Below are 23,223 nucleotides of genomic sequence, written 5' to 3' on the forward strand. Positions count from 1 at the left end.
ATTCCAACTAGGTTCCTTTTTTTTTTCTTTTTTTTTTCTTTCTTTTTTTTTTTTTTTTTTCCCAGATAAAGAGCTGCAGTTGCTGCTTTTTCAAGCAGTATTCATTTGTGCTGGTAACTGTAGGGTTCATACATGCCTTCTGATTGATCCTCCTCCTCCTCAATGAAACTGGGGGTCTTCATCTACTTCCACCCTCATCTCCCACACTTGAATTTCTTTGCAATTCTCCATTGAGAGGGATTAAGGGTTTGGAGCAGCCTCCAGCCCCCATCCTACACCAGGCAGGACATGGCTGGGCTCGGTACCCAGGGGCTGTTTCTTTGTTACAGCACTGAGCAAATCTGAACAGCTTACTGAGGCACTGCTCTACCCCAATTGCACAGGGATATCACTAAAACAGGAGAATGTGCTGTCCTTTCACTCTTGAGGGTGAGAAATGGTTTATATGACCTTCTCAGCTTCTGCTTTTCACTTTCTTATTGTAAGCAGCCATGCTGATAACCCAACACGCTCTCAGTCAGCAAATTTCCTGTGCATAACTAAAATTCTTCACAGCTTAGAACCCTGGAGGGAAAATTCCCTCCCTTCTTCCCAGCCATGGCGAATATTTTCTCTTGGGAGTTGTGTCAGCCATTGGACATCAACAATCTGTCAAGAAATTGGAGTCTGAATCCTCCTGAGATAATGCTGAGAGGGATTGAAAAATACTTTCTGCCTAATGCCATCTTCCCACACGCACAAGTGAGCCTTCTGAGTAAGCTCAAGTATCTCAGACCTTTGTCACCACCTAGAAGTGGTGGTTCTTCTTCTTCAGAGAAGCATCCCTCATTTTCACAGTGGAAAAAATACATCGAAAATTCCCCTGGTTGCTGAGTTACAGTGAGGTGTAATGTCACTTGGTCACTCACCCATGTCTCTGTTTTAGTATCATAGAACCAGAATCACAGAACCAGAATCACAGAATCAGAATCACGGAAACAGAATCATAGAACTGCTTGGGTTGGAAAAGACCTTAAAGATCATCTAGTTCCAACCCCAGTGCTGTGGGCAGGGTTGCCCCCCATCAGATCAGACTGCCCAGCACCCCATCCAACTTGGCCTTGAGCACCTCCAGGGATGGGGCATCCACAGCAAACCCCTGGTTACAAACCCCTTCTGCTAGGGTAGGTTTCATTTGTGTGACTGCAGGTTCCCTCTATAAACTATTGGTGGTGCTTCGAGGAGAATAGCTCCAACTCATGCCTCATCCTCCTCGTCTCTGGTCAGTTTGTGGGTCATGTGGAGAGGAGCTTCCTTCTCTCAAGAAGATGTGTGTGAGCAGTGTCTATTTCTAGGATAGAAGAGAAATTTCCTTTTGCTTTCCAGGAATCAGAAAAGAAATTACTCTCTTCTTCCATTCCTGTTTCAGATGTGGGGGCTCAGCCCAAATCCTGGGGTAGCTGGGAAAATCCTACCAGCAGCAGATTAGCCCCAGGCACTAGATTAACTCTGGGACACCCCTCCATGAACGTGACTAACACCCTCTGCCCAGCAAGCAACTTGCAACCATATGTTTCCCCCAACTCTGAGCGAGAAACCACTTAACGCAAATGCGGTAGTTTCCTTTTCACGTACTTCACCCCCTGCAGAGCTGTGTGGGTTCCCTCCTTTCTGCTCTTCTGTGGGGTTTTGAACTTCAAATCTCAGCATCTTCTCAACTGTACCTCCATCATACATGAGCTGATCCCTGTTCCAGGGAGCCTTAATCACCATGGAGCGCATGGACCGCAGATCCAGGAGGTGTCCAGCAAGTGCTGCTGTCTAGGAACTGCCACCTCTTGCAACCTCCAGAATTGAATGCTGAATATTAGTAGACATGCATGAGTTTGGTCACGCTTAAGTGCTGCCCAATGTGTTCTACAGTGTTATGTTGCCCATTATCCAAGTTGAGTCATGCATAATTCAGGCAATAAGGGTTTTGCATGCTATCTTGCCTGGATATCCAAGCTGTGAGTTTACCTTCATTTAATCCACTCTTTCATCATTCTCATTGTTCAGTAGGTTCACATAAGGGGGAGAAAATATGTGTGGGTCTAAACATAACTCCTGAGCTCTCCCTGTGCATTGGAGGCAAGCTTTCTCTCCCAATGTCTGGGTCTTTGGCACACAATCTTCATTTATACCATCTATGTCTTTCTTCTCTAAAAGCTCCTTTTTGAAGGCCTTGTCTGTGGCTTTCTTAAAATATAATGACTTTTTGCTTTTCTTTACCTGAGAGCATCTTCCCATACTACTCAAGCTCCTCAACATAACTTCTAGGGTTATTTTTAGACAACCCAGAAGATTCCCTTGGACCCAGGCAATCTGAAGGCATCTGCTGCTTCTGGGTTCTTTCAGCCTTGTGGTGTCACCCATCAATAACCTCCCCTCTGCGCCTTGCAGCAGATTAAAGTTCCTCCTGGTCATATTATGACGGTCAGTGCACGTAAGAAGGGATTTGCCATTGCCCCAGATCTGTTTAGTTTTATTATTTGGGCATTCTGATTTAGTCTCAGCATGCTCTGTGTATTCTCTGAGGCTCATATTCTTGAAGCTGACCTAGTTTCTACTTTCTGTATGCCACCTCCTGAAGCTGAGGTCAATGAAGAATTTGATATTCACTCTGTCTGTAATGATTCTTCTTTCCTTCACTTTGGGGCACTCTGTTCTTGTGATCTCATTATCATTCATTTAAAACTGAGAAAGAAGTTAAGCATACAGGCTAACTTGTGTTCAGCTACAAGCAACTGCAAATCTGAGTTGCAAAGCTCTTCCAAAGAATACACTTTTTAAAGAATAATGATTATTAATAAATTATTAATGAAGAGAAAGAACAGTGCCTGGGACCTAAAAGAAGGAGGGAGTTTGTATATTATTTCCCCTGTTTCCTGTCTCATATACAATATATTTTCAATAGTGAAATATATTTCAAGTGGTTACACACTGGAACAGGTTGCCCGAGGCGGTTGTGGATGCCCCATCCCTGAAGGCATTCAAGGCCAGACTGGATGTGGCTCTGGGCAGCCTGGTCTGGTGGTTGGTGACCCTGCACACAGCAGTGGGTTGAAACTAGATGATCATTGTGGTCCTTTTGAACCCAGGCCCTTCTATGATTCTATGATATATTTTCAATTATATAACTGTGGAGTTGTCTGGAATTGCAGCCTGTGGCACAGGAAAGATGACTAACTCCTCTTTTATGAGTTAGAGTCATAGAATCATGGAACCATTAAGGTTGGAAAAGACCTCTAAAATCATCCAGTCTAAGTTTCAATTCATCCCCATGCCCACTAACCACATCCCTCAGTGTCACATCTCCACATTTCTTGAGCACCTCCAAGGATGGCAGCTCCTCCAGCTCCCTGGGCAGCCTGTGCCAGTATTGAACCCTTTCAGAGAAGAAGTTTTTCCAGCTATCCAACTTGTTGATGCACTGAGCATTAAATCAGCTTTGCAGCAGTTGTCACAGCAGGCATATTTAGAGTTTACAATAGGAAAAAATCCCAGCAGTAAGGGCAGCCAATGCAGTTAGGTCATGCAGGTAGGCATGCATTGCCCGGGCATGCAGTGGGTAAAGTAAAATACACACTAAATAAATTGTTATGAGGAGATGGGCCAGGCAGCTGCCAGGAATGGCATGCTCTATGCTGAATATTTATGAAGGCTGGTGATGGGCTGAGAGTCCTTTTCTGGTCCGACTGCTACGGTCTTTGGTTCACTCAGAAGCTCTCAGTGCTTTGTGTTGGTCATATTCAGGTACGGAGGCCAAGGCAGAGGATTTAGGAGTGTGCAACTATAAAGAGGCTGCTCTTCAGAACAACGGAGTCAAATCAAAGGAGAACCAGGTCTGATATTTCTCATAAAGCATTTCCCCCGTGTTTGCAATTCAGCAAACACCACTGTGTTTTGCCAGCGAAACCCCAGTTACAGTTCATCTCTCACCGACTTCTCTAGCTTAGTTCAAAGATAAAGAACTTTTCAGCTTTGGGGTTAGGTTTCAAACTGCCGAGTTTGCTGGTCCTCGACTTGAAACCGAGGTGCTGTGGTGTTGGTAACTGCTGTGTACAGGGAAGTGCTATACCACTTCCTACATGTGATAGCACAGATCTAGCACACACTGCAAAGAGCCCACTTCCTGCACTGGGGCTGCTGACACTGAGCAGGACAGCTTTGCTTCTCCTAAAAGGATGACCAAAAAACCTCCCAGTCTTGCTTTCCCTCTTACAATGCAGGGTAGAGAAACCACACTTCCCGGGGAAAGCCCCTTCTGTGGTGCAGAGTCTGAGCATCGTGCAGAGCATGCACAGGGCAGGATGTCCTCCTTCGTGCTGACATCCTCAGAGTGCCCTGGATGGCATGGAGTGAAATACACGTTTAAAAATAGTTGTGTTTTTTTTTGTTGTTGTTGTTTTAAGTAAATTCCAATTACCCCCTGTTCAGTTGCTGATACAGATGGTTGATGATCTGGCAGCTTTGTAGTTGGGGTGGTGAGGTGGCTGGGTTTCCAAGACAACTTCTGTTAAAATCATTGGATATCCCAAGTTGGAAGGAAACCATAAGGATCATTGAGTCCAACTTCTGGTCATCGAGTCCAACTCCTGGACTGTTCAACAATATTGTCGGTAAACAAGGAAGCCTGGAGTCTGTGTGTGTATTTCCTTGAGCATCACTGGGCAGGAGGCAGATAAGGTAGTAGCCTCTATATTGCCTTTCCCTCTGATATTATCAATAATGATACCCAGCCTTACTGCCGTAATGAAACCTAAAATACTGATTGCAATGTTTGTAACTTGCATGGAAAATAATCTTCTACCTGGAGGTTAATTTGTAATTGATGGAGAAAGCAGAAAGCTATCAGTTTTTACCCACCATTCATAAATGTTCTTTTCTTATCTCTGGGGACAAATTGTTCCTGCAGGTCAGTTTGTTTGGATGACTGAGAATAAACAACATGTAGCCTTTTAAAGCTACTTAGATGAGCTGCCTGAATGGATGCTGGATGACAATGTAATTCAGAGCATGAAGAAGCAGATTGAGAGTAAGTAATATCATTAAGTCCATTCCTCTATTTGCTCTTCTGAATGTTAGAGTGGTTTCCAAGAGCAAAATAAAAAGTTCAACATAGGGCATGACACACGGATAAAGAATCTTGTATGAACATAAGACTTCATGTTGTAAGCACTGACAAATAATATCCAAATAGCTCTAGGGCACCAGTGATGTTCAGGAGAAATAAACTCTGTAATGGAATAAATTGGGCTGAGCTGTTGCCCTAGGTTACAATAAAGAGGGGTGTTACCTGTTTTAATCCTTGGTAGAATTATATTTTGAAAGGTTTATCTTAAACAAATGCATGGATTTTGATGACAAGTTTGTGCTACTACTCCCAACATGTTTTCCCAGTAATGCATCCATCAGTGTCCATGGGGAAGATTTAGGAGTCAGTATAAAAATGGTACAGAAAGAACAAGTCGCATTCGGTATTGTATTTCCTGTGGCATACCTCCCAGGGTGCACTTTGGGGGCTGATGGTAACAGCTCTGCATTTATCAGAAATCCACCTTACCACCAAGAAAACCAAACAATGTCAAGCAGTACATTTTGTGATGATTCCTGTGATTTAGTCCTGCGGCTGTCTTAAAAACAAGAACTGAGCTGTCAAAGCTGAGCTCTAAAGCAGGTATTTTCTGATTGTTCCAGATTTACCTGCATTTTCCTATATTTTGGTCTTGTTCTCAGTAAGGCTTTATCATGATGTCCTTACTCAAGTCCATTCAAGATTGGACTTGACATGCTGACTCCTTCCATCCTAGCTCATTTGGGTGCTATATAGCACTCTGTGGCCATGAATCATTTTATAATACAGGCTTCTTTGCAAACAGATATGGAATTGATGAATAAATGAGTGAATATAAAGAGGAGGGGAAAAAAGAGATGTAGTTGGTAAATTCAACATCAGCCTCCTCTTTTGTTACTCCTGTGGGGTCAGCATCCATACACTCAAACTACACTTCATGTCTTGCAAAGCCAAAGCAAGAAGAAAGACGATTATCATGATAAGTCTGAAGTTGGAAGGGAGCTCTGGACAGTCCAAAATTCTACTCACAGCAAGTCTGACATCGGTGTTAGATCAAGATGCTCCAAGCCATTTGCATCACCATCTTCACAGTGTCTACAAGTGCTGACATTGCACAATTCAAACAAGCCCATCATTTTGCCTCCAATAGTTCTTCTGTGAGGCTGGGGACCTTCTGATATAGGGTTTATCAATCCCAGGTGCTGGTGGTGGCATTTGTTCTTCCTTTGCCTGGATGCGATACTGTATACTCAAGCTGGTGAATCCATGTTTTACTATCGTGTGATGACCCTGAGATCCAGAGAGGGCAACAAGGTATGGTTCAACTCCAAAGGCTAAAGATGCAGAAATACCTAAAACAATACCCACAAGTTTATTACCCTCAAGTTGAAGTGTGGGAACAGGCTACCCAGGGAAGTGGTAAAGTCACCGTCTCTGGAGGTGTTCAAGAAAAAGGCAGCTGTGGCACCGAGGGACATGGTTAGTGGGCATGGTAGGGATGGGTTGGACTGGATGATCTTAGTGATCAATCTAACCTTAATGATTCTGTGATTATGAATCAGATCTGCCTCCTGGCAGCCAGTCTGGATTTTAGATGCAACTTCCATAGCACAGTTTTGCTGAGCTGGTTTCCTTTCTGGTGTGAGCAAACACTTCTGCTTTTCAAGAGCATATATTCTCTTGTTAGACCTGTCTGCTGGGCTGGAAGTTGAATGCTATAGTAGCCTGCCTAGACACAGGCTTCCTCCCACCCAAAGCTTCACAAGCTGTATTAACTATTCTCTGCCCTTGCAAATATGCCCTACTGAGATACAGGTCCTGGCACTCAGTCCTTGCTGTGGATTTTGTGTTCTAGGGAAGCAGCTTCATCTCAGAAGGGGCATCAGAGAATCAGCTGAGGTAAAGTCTGGTCTGGCTGCCTGCAGGTTTATGCGTTTTCCTGCTGGGCTCATGTTTGGGGAAAATCTTCATTCACCACTGAGGAATTTGCCTGCTGTTCTGGCTCATTTTCTCACCCTGGTCAAGTTAGACCTGCAGACCTGTCAGCCTTCGGTGTTCCCATTCCTCTCTCCTACTTGCAAAGATGGGTTCTGCCCATGTGTAACACTTTCAAGGCTGTGTCAATGCAGAAACCCACAAAACATAGGAAATGCTGAGTTTGTCTTACCACAGTTTGTGACTCACCGTATCTTGTTGACATACTCTTGGAAATACCCATTTCAAATTTCCCCACTTGCCTATTATGGACACAGGTTTGTATTTATAGTAAACTTGTTCTGTGCATGCATAAAATGAAAATAAACATTGAATTCTACATCCATGGAGTCGAAACACAGGGTTTTCTTATGCATCCTTTTGGCAAAGACCACATCCAGAGAGGTGATACCTCACGCATATATCCAGGACAAAAAGGGGCACATTGCTGGTCGTCTTGGGATCTTCTCAGCCCTCTGAGGCCATCTATTTGGTTTGAAAGGGGAGTGTTACAAGGCAAGGCTGCATCACAAGGGCAAAGTCAGCCACGAGCATTAGCTGGCTCTTGACTCACTATGTTTGTGGCCTAACAGCAGGCCTAACTCAGAGCAGCAGCACGAGTCACTTGTACAAACAGCTCCTGACTTCACTTCCCAAGCTCCTCAAATTTGCATCCAGCCTATAGCTAGACAGCCATGAACCCACCTGCATGCTGGGTGATTTTCTGGTGCTAACAACAATTTTGGACTTGAGTAAGTTGCAGAGCACTACTCTAAACTCAGCCAACCATGCCAAGAGCTAAGAAAAATAAATCTCTACAGGCTTCTCAGACCACATCAAACAGTTACATCTAGGAAAATGGAGACTGAACAGCAGAGAATCATGAATCATTAAGGTTAGAAAGACGGCTAAGATCATCTAGTCCAACCATCAACCCACTCCACCATGCCCACTAAGCACATCCCTCAGTGCCTCATCTCCACATTTCTTGAACTCTTCCAGGGATTACTACTCCTCCACCTCCCTGGGCAATCTGTTCCAGTGCTTGACCACTCCTTCTGAGATAAATTTTTTCCTAATATCCAACCTGAAGTTGCACGACATGCATCCTTCCCTCTTCGCTACACAGATTATTTTCCTGTTTTTTTTCTCAAGTCACATCCTTGTGACTGATGACACAGGAAAGATGCTGTGAGTGCAGCAGGTTCTCCTAGAGTGTTGCAAACTTTCCTATTTCCTGGTTCCTCTGTAATTCCTGTTGTGTTGACAAGCCAGTGTCATAAGAATTAATGAGGAGGGGCTGTTTGCATTGAGGTCTGTCCATAAGGAAGTAACTTTGGCAACGAATAACTTTTGTATGTTATGCTTTGGCTAGGTAATAACAAATAGGTATCACATATATAAAGATGAGGTTCATCTTATGTGACCTTAGAGGTGTAAATTAGAGCTTGTCATGCTATTTCCTTGTAGCCATCAGAGAGAAATAAGCATTTTCATAGTACAATTCCACCTGCCTGTGGTATGAGCTGGAGATATCCAAGGTCGGGCTGGATGGTACTCTAAGCACTCTGAGCTGTGGGTATCCACATTGACCATTGCAGGGGAGTTGGGCTAGATGACCTTTAAAGGTCCCTTCCAACTCAAACAATTCTGTGATTCTATGAGCTGTGCTCAGGAAACATGCATTAATCTTTTATTGACTCTACAGGCAATGATGAAGACTAGCTCTTCAGCCAGACAAATTCTGTCCAGCAATCAACTGAGGTCTGGAAACAAATCTGTGAGTCTGTGCCATTTTGTCAGGGTGAGCTGTTGTGATGGTTGTTGCAAATGTTTGCCTCTCTTAGCTCGACGTTGAGGGCCAGTTTGTTGTGAATTAAGTGTGATTGAGGAATGTTCCTGGTGAGGATTGAGCCCTATCTACTTTCTTCATCCACACATTGTGATGCAGCACTGAGCCTCCCTGAACTCTGTCTGAATTCTGTCTTCTCACTGGTCCTCAGATTATATTTTGGGCTCAAATTTTAAGCAGCGACAGATTTTGTGGATATGAAATGTACTCACAATCTTTGTTACAGTCACAAACCAGAAATTGCAGCTGGAAAACATCAACAACTTGTGTACGGGCAGTCAAAATGAAGGAGTCTTATGCTGACCTCCTACCACAGGTACCTACCTTAAGTGAGCTCATGCTCCCTGTGTACTATAACTAAACCATCATGCCCCAGATGGGAATAGCAGGCTGTTTGCTCATTCTCTAGATCCTATCTTAAACTTGATAAGTGCATTGAATGAAGTCCTAAAACCAACCTCCTAATTGCATTTTAACACTTAATGTCCACTGGTTTTATCAGCTTCCCGTGAGTTAAGTGTTAAACAGGAATCAATGGGTGTGAGCATTGAGCAAGATTTATGAATGAAGGACCTGTTTATTTAAAAGTCTGGGTTTTGAGTAATGGCAAGAAAGTCGCAAAAATGTAAAATGACAGAACACATAATTAAGATCAGAAACAAGATCTCACTTGGCAGCTTCAGCATCTCCAAGGGCTTTTTTTCAGATCACTGCTCCCATCTCTTAACAGAAGATGATGCTGGCGCTGTGCATACCATGCAGCATTCTCACATCCTTTGTGCCTCGAGGCAGAGAGCAATGAGCAACTAGAGCTGACATCTTCAGAGAGGAAGTGCAGATCAGGACTGCCCACCGTGGACAGCTGACTCTTCTTACTGTGCCACATCCATGGAGTATCCCAAGTCCAGCAGAGACAACCCAAGGCACAACCCCTGAGCGAGGACTGCTGTTTCTAATTAGTAATGAACCTCTTCCTCTGGAGCTTGATCTATTTCCACACACAACCAACAATCTAATTTCCATACGGAGTGAGCCAGCCACCAAACTGGAAATCTTGTTGACGCAACTGCTAATTATCCTTGGCATAATTAATGAGCAGTAACACAGTTTGTGTATGGCACAGAGGACAAACCTGGGGCTCCCAGGAGATGGAAGCACAGTTCTTATGGGAAGGTGATTTTGCAGGATTATCAGAGGAACTGAGTGGCTGCAGTGATTGTGGGATGTCATCATTCTCTCATGGGAGGAAATGAGCTGATGGAGCCTCATCTGTCCCCCAGGGAACTCTCAACACCATATCTGGAAATGTGCCCTCCTCTTGGCTCTTTGAGGTATGTGGTGTCAATTTAGTTATGTATTTATGGGCTTTAGGCTGTAGAAAGACCTGAAGATACAAGATCAGGGAAATTGGCCATCTACTGCATTGCTATAATTTTCCAGATGTGTGTGTCAGGATGGGAAAGGGTAGGAGCAGATGATAGCTATGTCTACCACAGGATCACAGAGATATTAGTTGGAAACATTAGCTGGAGGTCTCTAATTCAACCTTGTGCTTGGATATTGTCAGCTCTAGACTGACTTAGCCATGGTTTCATCCAGCTGAGCCTTGAGTCACCTCTGCATTTCATCATTAATCACTTCCCAACAACCTGTTCCAGCGCTGTAGTACCTTCCTAGAGGCAATTTTTTCTATCCTGTTGTTCAGCCTGCACTTCCTGAGCCACAGCCTGTGGCAGCTGCCCCTTGTTACAGTGTCTGGCTCTACCACAAGGAGTCTGACATCATTAACTTTGCAGCTGCCTTTTCAAGTAGCTATAGGCAGCTGTTGTGCTGCCCGCCAGCCTCCCCTTTTTCACCTGCTCCCTCTTCCGCCTTTCACCTTCAAGCCTGAATCCCTCGGCCTCTCCTGAGAGGTGTGCCCCAGAGCTCTTGGTGGCATATCTCAGAGCAGCTTCAATCCAGCTGCATGGCAACAGAACTTGGGAGTCCATCTACATGTTAAAATCTGGGCCCTAAAATATGTCTTCCAGAAGGACAACTCAAAGGTTTAATAAACAGACTGTATTAAGTATTAATTAAACTCTAGTAAGTAAAGGATTATTTTGGCCTCTTAAAAACACATCTGTATGAAACCGCAGCATGATTTAGTTTTTATAAGGACCAACCTGTTCATGAAACCAGAGCACAGTTTTCCCTGGATAAGCTCGTGCCTTGCTGGAGGTGAGTGACCTGCTGCCCATAAAGGTGAGCAAAGCCTGGAGTGTGGAACAGTACAGTCTCCTAGCTGGAAGGGAAGTGAGGGCATTTGCTCCCTGAGGCTTGATAAACTTGACAGCTGTTGAATTTTAATCACCTTGACAAGCTGTAGCGAAGGCTGTGGTTAACTATTTTGGGCAGAGTGAAGCCGCTGCGCTGGGAGACTGAATGAGGCAAGCCCTTTGAGGGAGAAACAATATGGAGAGATGGAAGAAAGGAGTTTCCTGAGACCCAGAAGATGATAGATCCCAGATCTGTCTACTCTTCTCTTGTGCTATTTCTTATGACCTGAGCCATGCAAGGAGACAGCGGGAGGAAGCAGGGCCCCAAGCCTTCTGACTCCAACGTGTTGTGGTCACTGGCAGGATTTCCCCATCCATTCATTGTTTGCCTTTCTTAATGCAGAACCATGAAATCAGCAGGGAGACAGCCTTCCTCACCCTGAGTCATAGAGCTGTGTTTCTTGAACTTCGAGCAAACCAATTTTTTCCGTGGGGAATCCCATAGGTCTGACGTAGCTGAGATTGCTTCAGCAATCACTTCTTGTCTGCAAAAGGTATTAAGACAAAGCTGTTCTCTGCTAGCTTCCATATTAGGATAGATCTCTCATATGGAGATATTTTGAAGATTAATATCTCTTACTGTTTTGTGTAAGATTATTTTAACATTTCTACGTGCCATTAAATAGATAGGAGCATTCTTGTTTTCCTTCTACATCAATATTGCAGCATCACTTTTGCAGTCTGTGTTTTACCTCTTCTCCCAGGCAAAGAGCCTGTTTCTTTCTCGTTTCCATCTCTTTATCCAGCAGCACCCAACTGGTGAGCATCTGTAGCATGGGAGTTTGGTGACTGCTTAGCTGTCCCCTGCAGAATCCGTGCTGCTGCTCAGGAATCAGAAAATGAAAACAACTGATCGATTTTTGGTCTCCAAAGCTGAAAAAAACCTGAAAGAGTGAAAGTAACCACAGGCAAATCTGCCAGCTCTCCGCTGACGAGTATCTGTAGCAAAGTAATTGATGACAGAGATGAGACCCCACTGCCACTGAGCTGTACCTGCTGTGCATGAACACAGACCATAGCACAGAGTCTGGTTGGGTTGCTACACCTAGAGTTACATCAAGTAATCCAAATCTGGGTAGCCCAAAGTGCAAGCTTTTCCTGCTAAATTGTAGTACATTAAAAATACTGCTTGATTCTTACAGGGACATGTTTCTCTTCAAAATGCAGGAACAGCCCTAGGAAAATAGCTCAAGGTCAGTAATTTATAAATATGGCACTTGTTCTGGTGCTGGATTGGGCAACCTCATATCTCTTGCATCCTTATCTCTGTGCCCGCTTTTCTCCATAAATGTGGCACGTCTTGCATGGCCCTGGACAAGAGTTGTGTTATTTGCATGAGCTATGCTCCTTAATGGAGATTGCACTACAGAGCTGCTTTGAGACACTTTTGGGATGCTGTTGAAGAGAAGCCCAACTGTCTTCTCTGGGCACCTCAAACCCTTGAGGACCCTCACCTGAGACCCTCCTCTTTGCTGCTCTCTAAGGAGAACAGTCCAGAACAGCCTGTATCGTATATGTGAACCATGTTTTATAGAATCATAGAATCATTAAGGTTGGAAATGACCACTAAGATCCTCTAGTTCAGCCATCAATCCATGTCCTTTGCATTTTGTTTTCTTGTGCCCATTTGGCTTCTGCTGCTGTGATTTATTCCTTCCTTCAGATCTACACTGCAGCTCTGTGGCTCTTCATTTGCTTCTTTCATGGAAGATAGAAAAGTGAAAAAAGACTTTGGTGGCATCTCTTCTTTAGCAGTGAAATAGTACCCTCCTCTGACTCTGCTGATTCCAAATCCTCTCCTTCCTGCCTTGCAGCCACAAAAGGCATATCTCTCCTCATTTGGACTGCTACAGCAGCAGTCGAACATCTGCTAGAAAGGGAAAGGAAGTAAATGTCAGGAGAAAATTCTAATGGAGATGACAGGGTTGGACTTGAACACACCTTCCTGTTTCTTTTCTACTACGATGCAGGATTATTGGAAGTATGTCATCTACAAATATCTGAACTCCCACATGACTCAGAGAAGACTGGAGGATTCAGTAAGATTCTTCCATCTCTGAGCTCTAGCAGTTGAAGAAATGAAGGTTTGTCTTGCAGGGCAGACCACACAGGAGCTGGCTTGCAGTAGAGGGATGCTCAACATTACTCACAGCTCCTCTCCATCCAGAAAATGCACAGCAATGAATAAAATGAAAAAGCATGACCTAACAGTCTTTGGGGTTGAGCATGGGGTTCGTGGCTTGTTCTCATCCCCAACTCATTCGTACAGTCGTCCTTGACTGTTTTCTATATTTTAGGCACAGGACATTTTATTTCTTTATATATATATGTATTCTGTAGGTTTTTTTCAGATTAAGTAAAACGATGAGCAAGGCCACACTTCCATACTATGCAATGGTCCAGTTTCATTCCCACAGGTCACTCATTCATGGCTAAGCTGGACTCACTTTCCTCTGCTGCCAAGTGTAGACTGCCCACATAAGAATTTTACATTGGTCTGCCCCTAAAGCTGATCTTTATTAGCTTTTGTTGATGCCAGCTACGTGGGAAAACTTTCTGTCATCCAAGACTTGCTGCTAATTGCTCTGTGTGGGATTTCACCATCAGGCCTTTTGAAAACTTCAGTTATGTTTGCACAGCGTTTTTGATACCACACCTGGGTCCTGGTTACAGTACTTAGTACCTAGCTGATATCTGCTTTGCTTGCTTCCTGTTTAGCTGTGGATATTATAAGTCCTTTTTGAAAAAAAAACAAACTAAACAGAAAAAAAAGAACCAACACATATAATAATAGCCTCCCACTTCACCATGTTAAAAGCAGAAGCCCAGTGAGTACTGCTGGGACACCAAGCTCAGCATCTTGCTATTCTTATTCAGAAATGTCCATTAAATGCTGTTCTCGAGTCCCAGAATCCCTTTGCTCCAATATCTCAAGGCTGCACCCTGCTCTGGATGCCCTACCTGAGGCTGACCAAGTGGACCCAGAGGTTCTTTCCAACCTCAGCCATTCTGTGACTCTGTGAAGATGCACTTCCAGGGGCTATAACACAGCATTAGACTCCCTGATTTTTGTCTAGTATGTTTCTGGTCCAGGTCTCAAACTCTGATACATTATAGTTACAACAGGTGGTTATTGGTTATTATCACTGTTAGCAGTTTTTAATGCCATTTTCAACCCACTTGTGATGTGGGAAAACAGCATATCTCCTACAGCTTTCCTTCAAGAGACCATAAGAGTGAACTCTTTTCATTCCCTTGGAAATCAGATGAGAGTATTCCCTCCAAACCCTTTATTCACTACTAATGGAAGAAACCCTGTCTCCACACTGGGATGCTGTTTGGACATGGGCTCATCAGTGGTTGTAAAGCAGCAGACAGGTTTGCAATCCTCTGTGTGCTCATTCCCTGGAAGGGGCAATCTGGGTATCAATCTGGATTTCATGAGCGTGGGCTTTGGAGTTGATAAGCACCACATAGAAAAAGAAAGTGCCCATAGTTCATGTATTGGTACAGGCATAGGAAAGGACCTGTCCAGTGAGATACAATTTGAAAATGGTCCTCCTATATCTAGAAAATAAAAATAAATAAAATACATATAGAATGTCATTAACTTGCTATTACAAAACCATTACAATTAGGTGAAGGAAAATGTGTACTCTGATTCTTTTAACTGCATTTTGAGAGGCTGTAGAAGAGCAGCCCATGAACATCTGTGTGTACTCAGAGACAGGATGTACTGCCTAATGCCACCAAGGCTGTCTGCTGGGAATAGAAACTCCATGCACCCTACGGGAAATGAGGAAGTAGAAAGAGAAATCAGCAGGCTCAGCTATCTAATTCCGATCTGTTTCTGACGTGGTACTCTCTAGTAAACCTGGGAGAAATTCTGAGGAAATAGCAAATAGCAATTGTTGCTCCCCATTTCTAGGAAGATGTGAGCAAATCTCTCCAGAATAACAACAACATAAATCTCTCTTTTTTATGTAACTTTTTGTTTGTTATTAAAAGGTGCAGATTTATATTGGTGCAGGTGCGTATTGCAGCAGGGCTTTGAACATATGTCCGTTTCTCAAGGGGGAAAAACGAACTGGCAGTTCAGCTGCTGCTTCTGAGACACAGCTTTCAAGGTAAGTCCTTGCTTCTTTCTCCATTGGCTCCCATATTTGATAGGTTAATGGTTGGACTAGATGACCTTAGTGGTCTTTCCAACCTTAATGATTCTATGATTTCAAAGCATTTCCTTAATCTTTGGAATAAATACAGCAGGTAAAGGGTATGCTGCAATTACTGAGATCTAACCATCCCCGCAGGAGAAAACTAGATTTTGTGTGTGCACATACTTTTCAGAGCTTTAGCATTTTGTATTACAGAGGGCAAGGGGACAAGGAATGACTTGGAAAAGAAGTGTAAGCATATGGAAGTAAAGGTCTGGAGAATGTGGGAGAGGTACTTAGAGGCAGCAGAGACTGGAGGAAGCTGGGAACTTGTCACCATATAAACTAATCTTTGAGAAAATCACAAAATCAGGTGGAGTCCAGGAAAAAAAATCACTTTTGGTGATGTTTAGACAAAAACCCCAAAGAAGGAACATCATTCCCAATGGAGATAAGCCAGCCCTCTGAACCAGCATTCACAGAATCATAGAATAGAATTGTAGAATCGTTTGAGTTGGAAGGGACCCCTGAAGGTCATTTGGTCCAACTCCCCTGCAATGAATAAGGACACATACAGCTACATCAGGTTGCTCAGAGCCTCATCCATCCTGACCTTGAGTGTCTCCAAGGAGACTCCAATCCCCTGGATCCTATTAGAGATGCAGCACTGCATTGGTGCTGTGTCACCTGTCTAGCAAAGGCACCAAAGCCTGGCAGGATACTTTGAAATGGTGTTGCCTCTGCTGCTCACTTGCTGACCTGTGAAAATATCGGACCTGATCTGGGATACTTCAGGGTAACTGCTTCCCAGAAGAAGCCTTGGGCACTGATGCACAAAATGACTAATGCTGAACTGAGATGTTGAACTGTAGGAAAACATATTCCATTTGCCTTTTTAATTATTCAACTTGATGATGACCACCATCATATTATCATCATCACTGTATAATTTATTATTGCTGTTATTAATTTGTTCCCAAAGAGGGGGTTATCATCTGCTTCTTATGAATTTTCACAAGCTCCAAGGGTATTTTGTGCACTGGAATAAAACCAGCACAAACTGGGTTGAACAAGGCACATCCTTTCAGCTAAGCCACTCATATCCATTGAGACTGCAGCATAACATTAGCATTATCTCAGTGATGCTGGACCAACGTTGTATGAGATGCACTGAAGGTTTTGGGTGTCTGTAGCAGACAGGTACTCCTTGATGCCTTATCTGGCAACATCATTTATCTTTGCATCACTGCCAGCCAATCACAGCCTGTACCAAGCAGCTGGGAGTAGACTTGGAGTTTGTACCCTATTTCGTATGCAACTTCAGGATAAGGTATATTTAAGATATTATTTTGGCCCACGAATAGAATTTGGCTTACAGCCATAGCAAAGACTTGGTTCAAGGTTAATCAGAAATGCCATAAAACACCTTGCATAATTAACCTGTGAGTTTCAGCTGGCAAATCACCTGGAAAATTCACATCAAACTCTTGAATAAAGGAGGGAGCTTTCTCTACTCATGACCTTGAGAAGTACTTCTGGAAAAACCCATTTTCAACACAGATCCTGGCTCCACCCCTTGACAACCCAACATGAACTTGAACTGGTTGAGAAATCCAATAAAAAAGTATTACAGCCAACTTTCCCTGCCTGGAGACCATATATAAGTTACCCACAGTCACAACTTCAGATTGTAGCAGGGGCATTTGAAAATCCTCTACAGTTTTGGGGCTGCAAGCAGCATCACGTGAATAAACTTATTTATGTGCCTCTCTTTCACACGGTAGGTTGGTTTCTGCATATCTGAAATGAAACTATGTGTATGTATTAAGCTTGTGGAGGGGGTGGTGCAAAAAAAGGAACTTTTCTGCTTGAGGTGGTTCAGCTCTCCAGGGCATGACAGAACCACCTCTTGTGGTTTTTTCTTCTCAGTTTTTAGCTTGCTTCTCATCATGTTCCTGATCCAACACTGGTAAAGAGATAAAGGGCCTGATGGTTGGTAACTGCCCATAGCAGGGGGAATGGAACTGGGTGATTTTTAAGGACCCTTCCAACCCAAGCTATTCTGTGATTCTTTGATTCTATGGTTTTATGTCTTGTGTCATATAGAAGATATCTCTGTCTCAGTATTCCAGATGCAATGGGAATCAATACATGAGGGTCAGAGAAAAGAATACAGAAGGGCAATGTGCAAGGAGATTTTCCAAGCCAAGAGCAGTCCTCAGCTCAGACACCTCCCCAGACAAATGTGGGGTTTGTGTTTTAGAGGCCATAATGCCTTCCTCTCCTGTGAATCCTTCCAGCTGCTTTTTCTACCAGCCTGGTTTCATATGCTAATTATTTGAAAATCACTCATTTGAACATCTAGCAATGAAAATGGAAATATCACTGCTATCCAAAAGCCTGCAGTGCAGCTGAAAGAAGATAAAGCATCCTGCAGCACAATGAAATTAGGAACAGTTTTCTCCAAACAGAAAGATCTTGCTGACTGCTGACAATCATGTCAACACCTGAGAAAGATGAAATACAATCTATTTCTGGACCAGAAATAGAAAATCTTGTGTCCGCTCTTTTCACTGTACAGGAAAAAGAACATGCAAAGCTGAAGACATGGATCAGTAGAAATCCTGTACATTCAGGGGAAGAGCTATATCATTATATATCAGTATATATAAGCACATCAATATTTTTCTCCAGAAGAGTGGTTGGGCACTGGCACAGTCTGCCCAGGGAGGTGATGGAGTCACCATGCCTGGAGGTGTTCAAGAAATGTGGAGATGTAGTACTTAGGGACGTGGTTTAGTGGGCAATATTGGTGGTAAGTGACTGGTAAGATTAGATGATCTTAGAGGTCTTTTCCAATCTTAATGACTATATGATTCCATGACTATCTGTATTGCTGTAGCAGCTAAATAGAATCATCCCTTGTGCTTGCTGCTGCCATCTGCTCAATCCCTTCTCTTCATCCACATGTCTCTGTAAGTTTGTGATTTTGGTTGGACACCCTAAAAATGCAAGAAGAGCACACGTTGCCCATTGACAGCTGTCTGAGTGCCAGAACTGCGAGATGGACCATTTGGGATCATGTGTCTGATTTAAATTCTTCTGTGAGCACAGATAAGTTAGAGAAAAGTGCATTTCTGTGTGATCTTCAATGAGGCAAGAGACATGTGGCAAGCTTAGCACCACTGTGATTTTCCCTCTAAATCCCTCACAAGACTAATGCTGAGCTCAGCATCCAAGCTGTTGGGGCAGAATGTGAATCCAGCTGAGGATTCCTCTCTTGTGGAAAAGTTCCTGGAGCAGAAGGGAGCAAGCTGCTATGGTGACATGAAGTCTTTCAGACCCCTAAAAAAAACCAAGAAACCAAAAGTGCTGAGATTCAGGACTCTGCCTTCCTGTGAGCTCTTGGCCAACATAGGTAGGCTGGAAAGGGTGACCCAGCCATATGCCTCAGTGCAGGTTTTTGTGTCTGCTTAGAACGGACCTCTAAGCATCGGTGCCCCGATGATCCAGCTGGGATCCTCCATCAGCAGCAAATGTTCATGTTACCAGCTTGGCCAAAAGTTTTTCCAGGCAGTAGCATTTGTTTTGCTAAGAAAACTTATCTGTGTGAGCTGATTAGAATTGGGATGGGTTTGGATCACGCTTCAGAGGGACTAAACTCCCACTGCTGCTTCCTCTAGGCACATCCTATGAGGAATGGATAAAGGAAATGGGATTGTTCATTGAGGAGGAGGCTCAAGGGAGACCTTATCACTCTCTACAGCTGACTGAAAGGAGGTTGTAGTGATGTGGGGTTCAGCCTCTTCTCTCAGGTAACAGTGGTAGGATGGGTGGGAATGGCATGAAGTTGCACCAGGGAAGGTTCAGGTTGAATATTAGGATGAACTCCTTCTCAGAAAGAGCAGCGAGGCATTGGCACAGCTGCCCAGGGAGCTGGTGGAGTCACCATCCCTGGAGAATTCAAGAAAAGGGCAGATGGGGCACCGAGGGCCATGGTTAGTGGGCATAGTGGGGATGGGTTGATGGTTGGACTGGTTGAACTTAGTGGTCATTTCCAACCTTAATGATTCTGTGATTTTATGATTCCAAAATCTATTTTAGAGTTCAACCTTATTCTGCTGTTGTTTTTTCAGTATCCAGTAGGAGATTAATTGTTCCTTCCTTGATCTTTCAAAGTCTCCTCCTCTACCAGCCGTGCCGCACAAGGACAAAAATGAGTCTAGGTTTGATGAGCTTTCTCTGAGTTTGGTGTCTGTCTGCATTTGATCTCCAGGTGAGCAAGAGCTCATCCCTCAAAGTCCTCTCTGCGATGCTGCTGCTGCTGCTGCTGCAGATCTCACTGGGCTGCCTCTGGTTGGGACATGCTGAGGTGGTAACATCCTTTGAAAGTACATGCCCTCAGTTTTTCTTCCGGGAAACCCCCCCGAATGAAGCCCTAGAGCCAGAGAGCCCAGCCTGGATCTGTCAGCGTTACAAGAATCAGTATTATTTTGCCACCCTGTATGACAGGAGCAGACGTATTCCTGTTTACTCTGCTTACCTGTACCAACCTGGACCTGGCACAAGACCTAAAACCTGGCTGGTGGAACCCCAGGTGAGTGTTCTTCTCATCTCCTTCTGGGAGTACTGTGAGCTCCATGGCTCTTCTCTTCATCCTCTACCCATTCTATCCACCTGTAAGGACTCCCTAAGTGACCTAAGCTTGAAAGCCTCTGCCCTTGTTTTCCCCAAGCCTGTAAAACAGTAGAGTGTTGACAGATTAAACTAAAAGAGGCATGAAAAACAGAGAGAGAGCTGCTTGTGGAAGTGGGTCTGAATGGAGCAATGAGCAGGACTGGTGACAGTGTGATGAGATGTAGGTGATCAAGGTTGGATGTGATTAACGGGCAGCAGGAACTGAGGAGAGCCTTGGGCAGGTGTGGGATGTGGAGATGAAAGGAAAGGGAACCAGATGTATCACACTTGTGTCTCTCCAAAGTCACCTCTCAGACCTGGGAGAATGGAAAATACATCTCATGTATCCACCCACACTCCTGCTGCAGGCTGGGTCTCAAAGGTCACAAGCCAAATTAAGTGCTGTCATATTTTGAGCTTTATTTTAATCTCTTGTCAAGGAGGGACAACTTTATGATTTCTCTCTGATAAGTATGTTTTCATTGCATTGAAATGGCAAAAAATGAGTGCTCGGCACTCAAAGACTTTTGCTCCAGGAAAACCTGCTCCAATACTCCCATCCCCAGTACTAACACTTTTTGTTCTTTACCTGTCAAGCTGATAGGCCTGAGTTATCCCAAAGCAATGGAAAGAGAATGGACACTCTCAAAATATTACAACGTCAGTTCGGAGCAGATTGGCAAGAGCCAGGCTATCCTCCAGGATTACAAGAACCTGACAGGTTTGAACCGCGGCCATTTGAACCCCAGTGGACATCACTCTGACTCCAGCAGCAGGACGGCAACCTTCAGCCTCACCAACATCGTGCCCCAGGATGAGAAACTCAACGGTGGTGCCTGGAACAACTATGAGCAGCAAACCATGATGAGGAGGACGGTGGGCTGTAACACAACCTATGTCGTGGTGGGTGCTGTGCCTGGGAACAACTATATTGCCAAGGGCAGAGTGAATAAGCCCAGCCACATCTGGTCGAGCGCTTGCTGTGAGGTGGACAAAAACCACAGGGAGGCCTGGGGGGTGATTGCTGAGAATGACAAGAATGAGGTACAGCTCCTCAAGCTGGGGGAGCTGGAGGAGTTGTTGACCCACCTTTATGGGAAGGATCAGGTTTATCTGTTTGACAGTGACTGTCCCAGAGAATAAGCCCTGTTTCACATCCTATGTATCCTATCAAACCCACCAGCATTTGTCCTCCTTTCCTCTTAGGAAGGGTTTTCCAGTTGCACTCAGAGTCTCTTCTTTGAAAATAAAAGGAAGAAAGAGGCCAGTAGGGCCTCTGGCTCATTTGCTTTCCTACTCTGCTGCCCACCCTTGCAATGATGGTTCTGGGATGAGTCCCTGAAAGCTTTGGAGGGACAGTCTGGATACCAGTCCATGGGTAAGGAATCAGTTTGTCCTTAAGACTAGAGACATACGGCTTTTTGTTCCTCCCTGTTTCTCCATGTCCACATACAGACTGTGGTTTCCTTACCCTCTTTCATTCAACATTGCTGTTAACATGCTATTGATTTATCCATTGCCTCCTCAGGAAAGTTCCCAGCCAAGGTTGGCTCAGATAATCCATGGATTATCCAGATTCCTCCTTGGACATACTCAAAATCCATCTGGACATTGTAATGGACACCCTGCTCTGGCTGACCCGCCTGACACAGCCAGGGGCAAAAGCAAAGAGCAGACAGAGAGAGGAAAGTGGAAAGGAGGAAGGCTAGTAAGCATGGGAGAAACATCACAGCTCTGCTGAGCTCTGTAAATAAGTAAAATAAGTAAAATAAGAAGAAAGGAGATAACTTGCATCTAATCTTTAAGCTCCCTAACCCTGAGTTTACATGAAGGTCATGCTTATGTAAATTTACTAGGACATTTTTGTTTGCTTGGTTTTGGATCATGTACCTTGAGAGCAAGAGCTGAGGTATTACGCAGCTGGGCTTAGGGATCAGATATACAGCAAACCTTGACCAGCCAAAGATAAATTTCTGTAATGCACTCCTGGAATAACTGCATTATCTGCCCTACTTCTGAATCCTTTCTGCAGATTTATGTATGATTGATTTTTTTTTTCCATTGTAAAATGTGTTTAGTGGGTATAAAATTCAATATATGCTATATAATTTTGTTCCTGAGTCGTTTATGACATAAATTATTTGCTCCAGTGTTAAATCCTAGAATTGCTTTCCACTGAAATTTCCACTTCTATAATGCCTTAGTTTGTAAGGCTTCTTTGCCAGAGGTAGGATGTCCAAAACCAATCTGTAAATACCATGACGCCTATCATCACACTATCAGTGCTTCACAGAAACACAGAATCACAGAATGACCAGGGTTGGAAGGCACCTCAAGGATCAGGAATCTCCAACCCCCCTGCCTCATGCAGGGCCACCAACCTCCACATTTAGTACTAGACCAGGCTGCCCAGGGCCCCATCCAGTCTGGCCTTGAACACCTCCAGGGGCGGGGCATCCGCAACCTCTCTGGGCAGCCTGTTCCAGCACCTCTCCACTCACTCTCTAAAGAATTTCCCGCCTGACATCCAACCTAAATCTTCCTTCCCTCAACTGAAAACCATTTCCCCTTGTCCTGCAGTTATCTACCCTTTCCAAGAGTTGGTTCCCCTCCTGTTTGTAGGCTCCCTTTTGGTACTGAAAGGCTGCAATGAGGTCACCCAGCAGCCTTCTTTTCTCCAGGCTGAACAAGCCCAGCTCTCTCAGCCTGTCTTTGTAGTGGAAGTGCTCCAGTCCCCTGATCATCTTCGTGGCTCTCCTCTGGACCCTCTCCAACAGCTCCCTGTCCTTCCTGTACTGGGGGCTCCAGACCTAGACGCAGTACTCCAGGTGGGGCCTCACAAGAGCAGAGTAGAGGGGGACAATCACCTCCCTGTCCCTGCTGGCCCACCCCCTCTTCTGATGGAAAGCCCTCCCTCCCAACTCAGCAGACCACCTCACCTATTGGCTTCCTCCTTGACAACTAACCTAGCCATGGCCTCCACCACAAAGAAAGCTCTTGCCAAAAAGAACGCAGCTACCCAAACTGAGCGCCTACCCAGAGGAATACAGCTGTTCAGGTCTCGGGCCGCAGGGAGTGCCTGAGCCTGCTGCTGCCATCGGAGGGCGGCACAGATACCGGCTGCATGAGGTGAGAGCAGGTGGATGGATGGTG

The 23,223-nt window shown here is 44.4% G+C and overlaps 2 protein-coding genes across 3 annotated transcripts in view; one reads left to right on the top strand and one right to left on the bottom strand.

Moving 5' to 3' along the window:
- PRKCQ (protein kinase C theta) overlaps positions 1-23,223 on the bottom strand; it is an 826,629-nt gene that overhangs the window by 206,578 nt on the left and 596,828 nt on the right. The gene's annotated exons all lie outside the window — the stretch shown is intronic.
- Positions 15,164-22,175, top strand: LOC100547151 (endonuclease domain-containing 1 protein-like). 2 transcript variants are annotated; one of them, XM_003201830.4, is made up of 3 exons: positions 15,164-15,366; positions 19,670-19,990; positions 20,668-22,175. In XM_003201830.4, the coding sequence occupies exons 2-3, from the start codon at positions 19,706-19,708 to the stop codon at positions 21,211-21,213; spliced, it is 831 nt and encodes a 276-aa protein (XP_003201878.1). In that variant the 5' UTR covers positions 15,164-15,366; positions 19,670-19,705; the 3' UTR covers positions 21,214-22,175. The 2 variants fall into 2 exon arrangements, with proteins under 2 accessions (XP_003201878.1, XP_010710836.1); XM_010712534.3 differs by lacking the exon at positions 15,164-15,366 and adding an exon at positions 17,025-17,173.

This window comes from Meleagris gallopavo, chromosome 1, assembly GCF_000146605.3.
Source record: "Meleagris gallopavo isolate NT-WF06-2002-E0010 breed Aviagen turkey brand Nicholas breeding stock chromosome 1, Turkey_5.1, whole genome shotgun sequence".
NCBI lineage: Eukaryota > Metazoa > Chordata > Aves > Galliformes > Phasianidae > Meleagris > Meleagris gallopavo.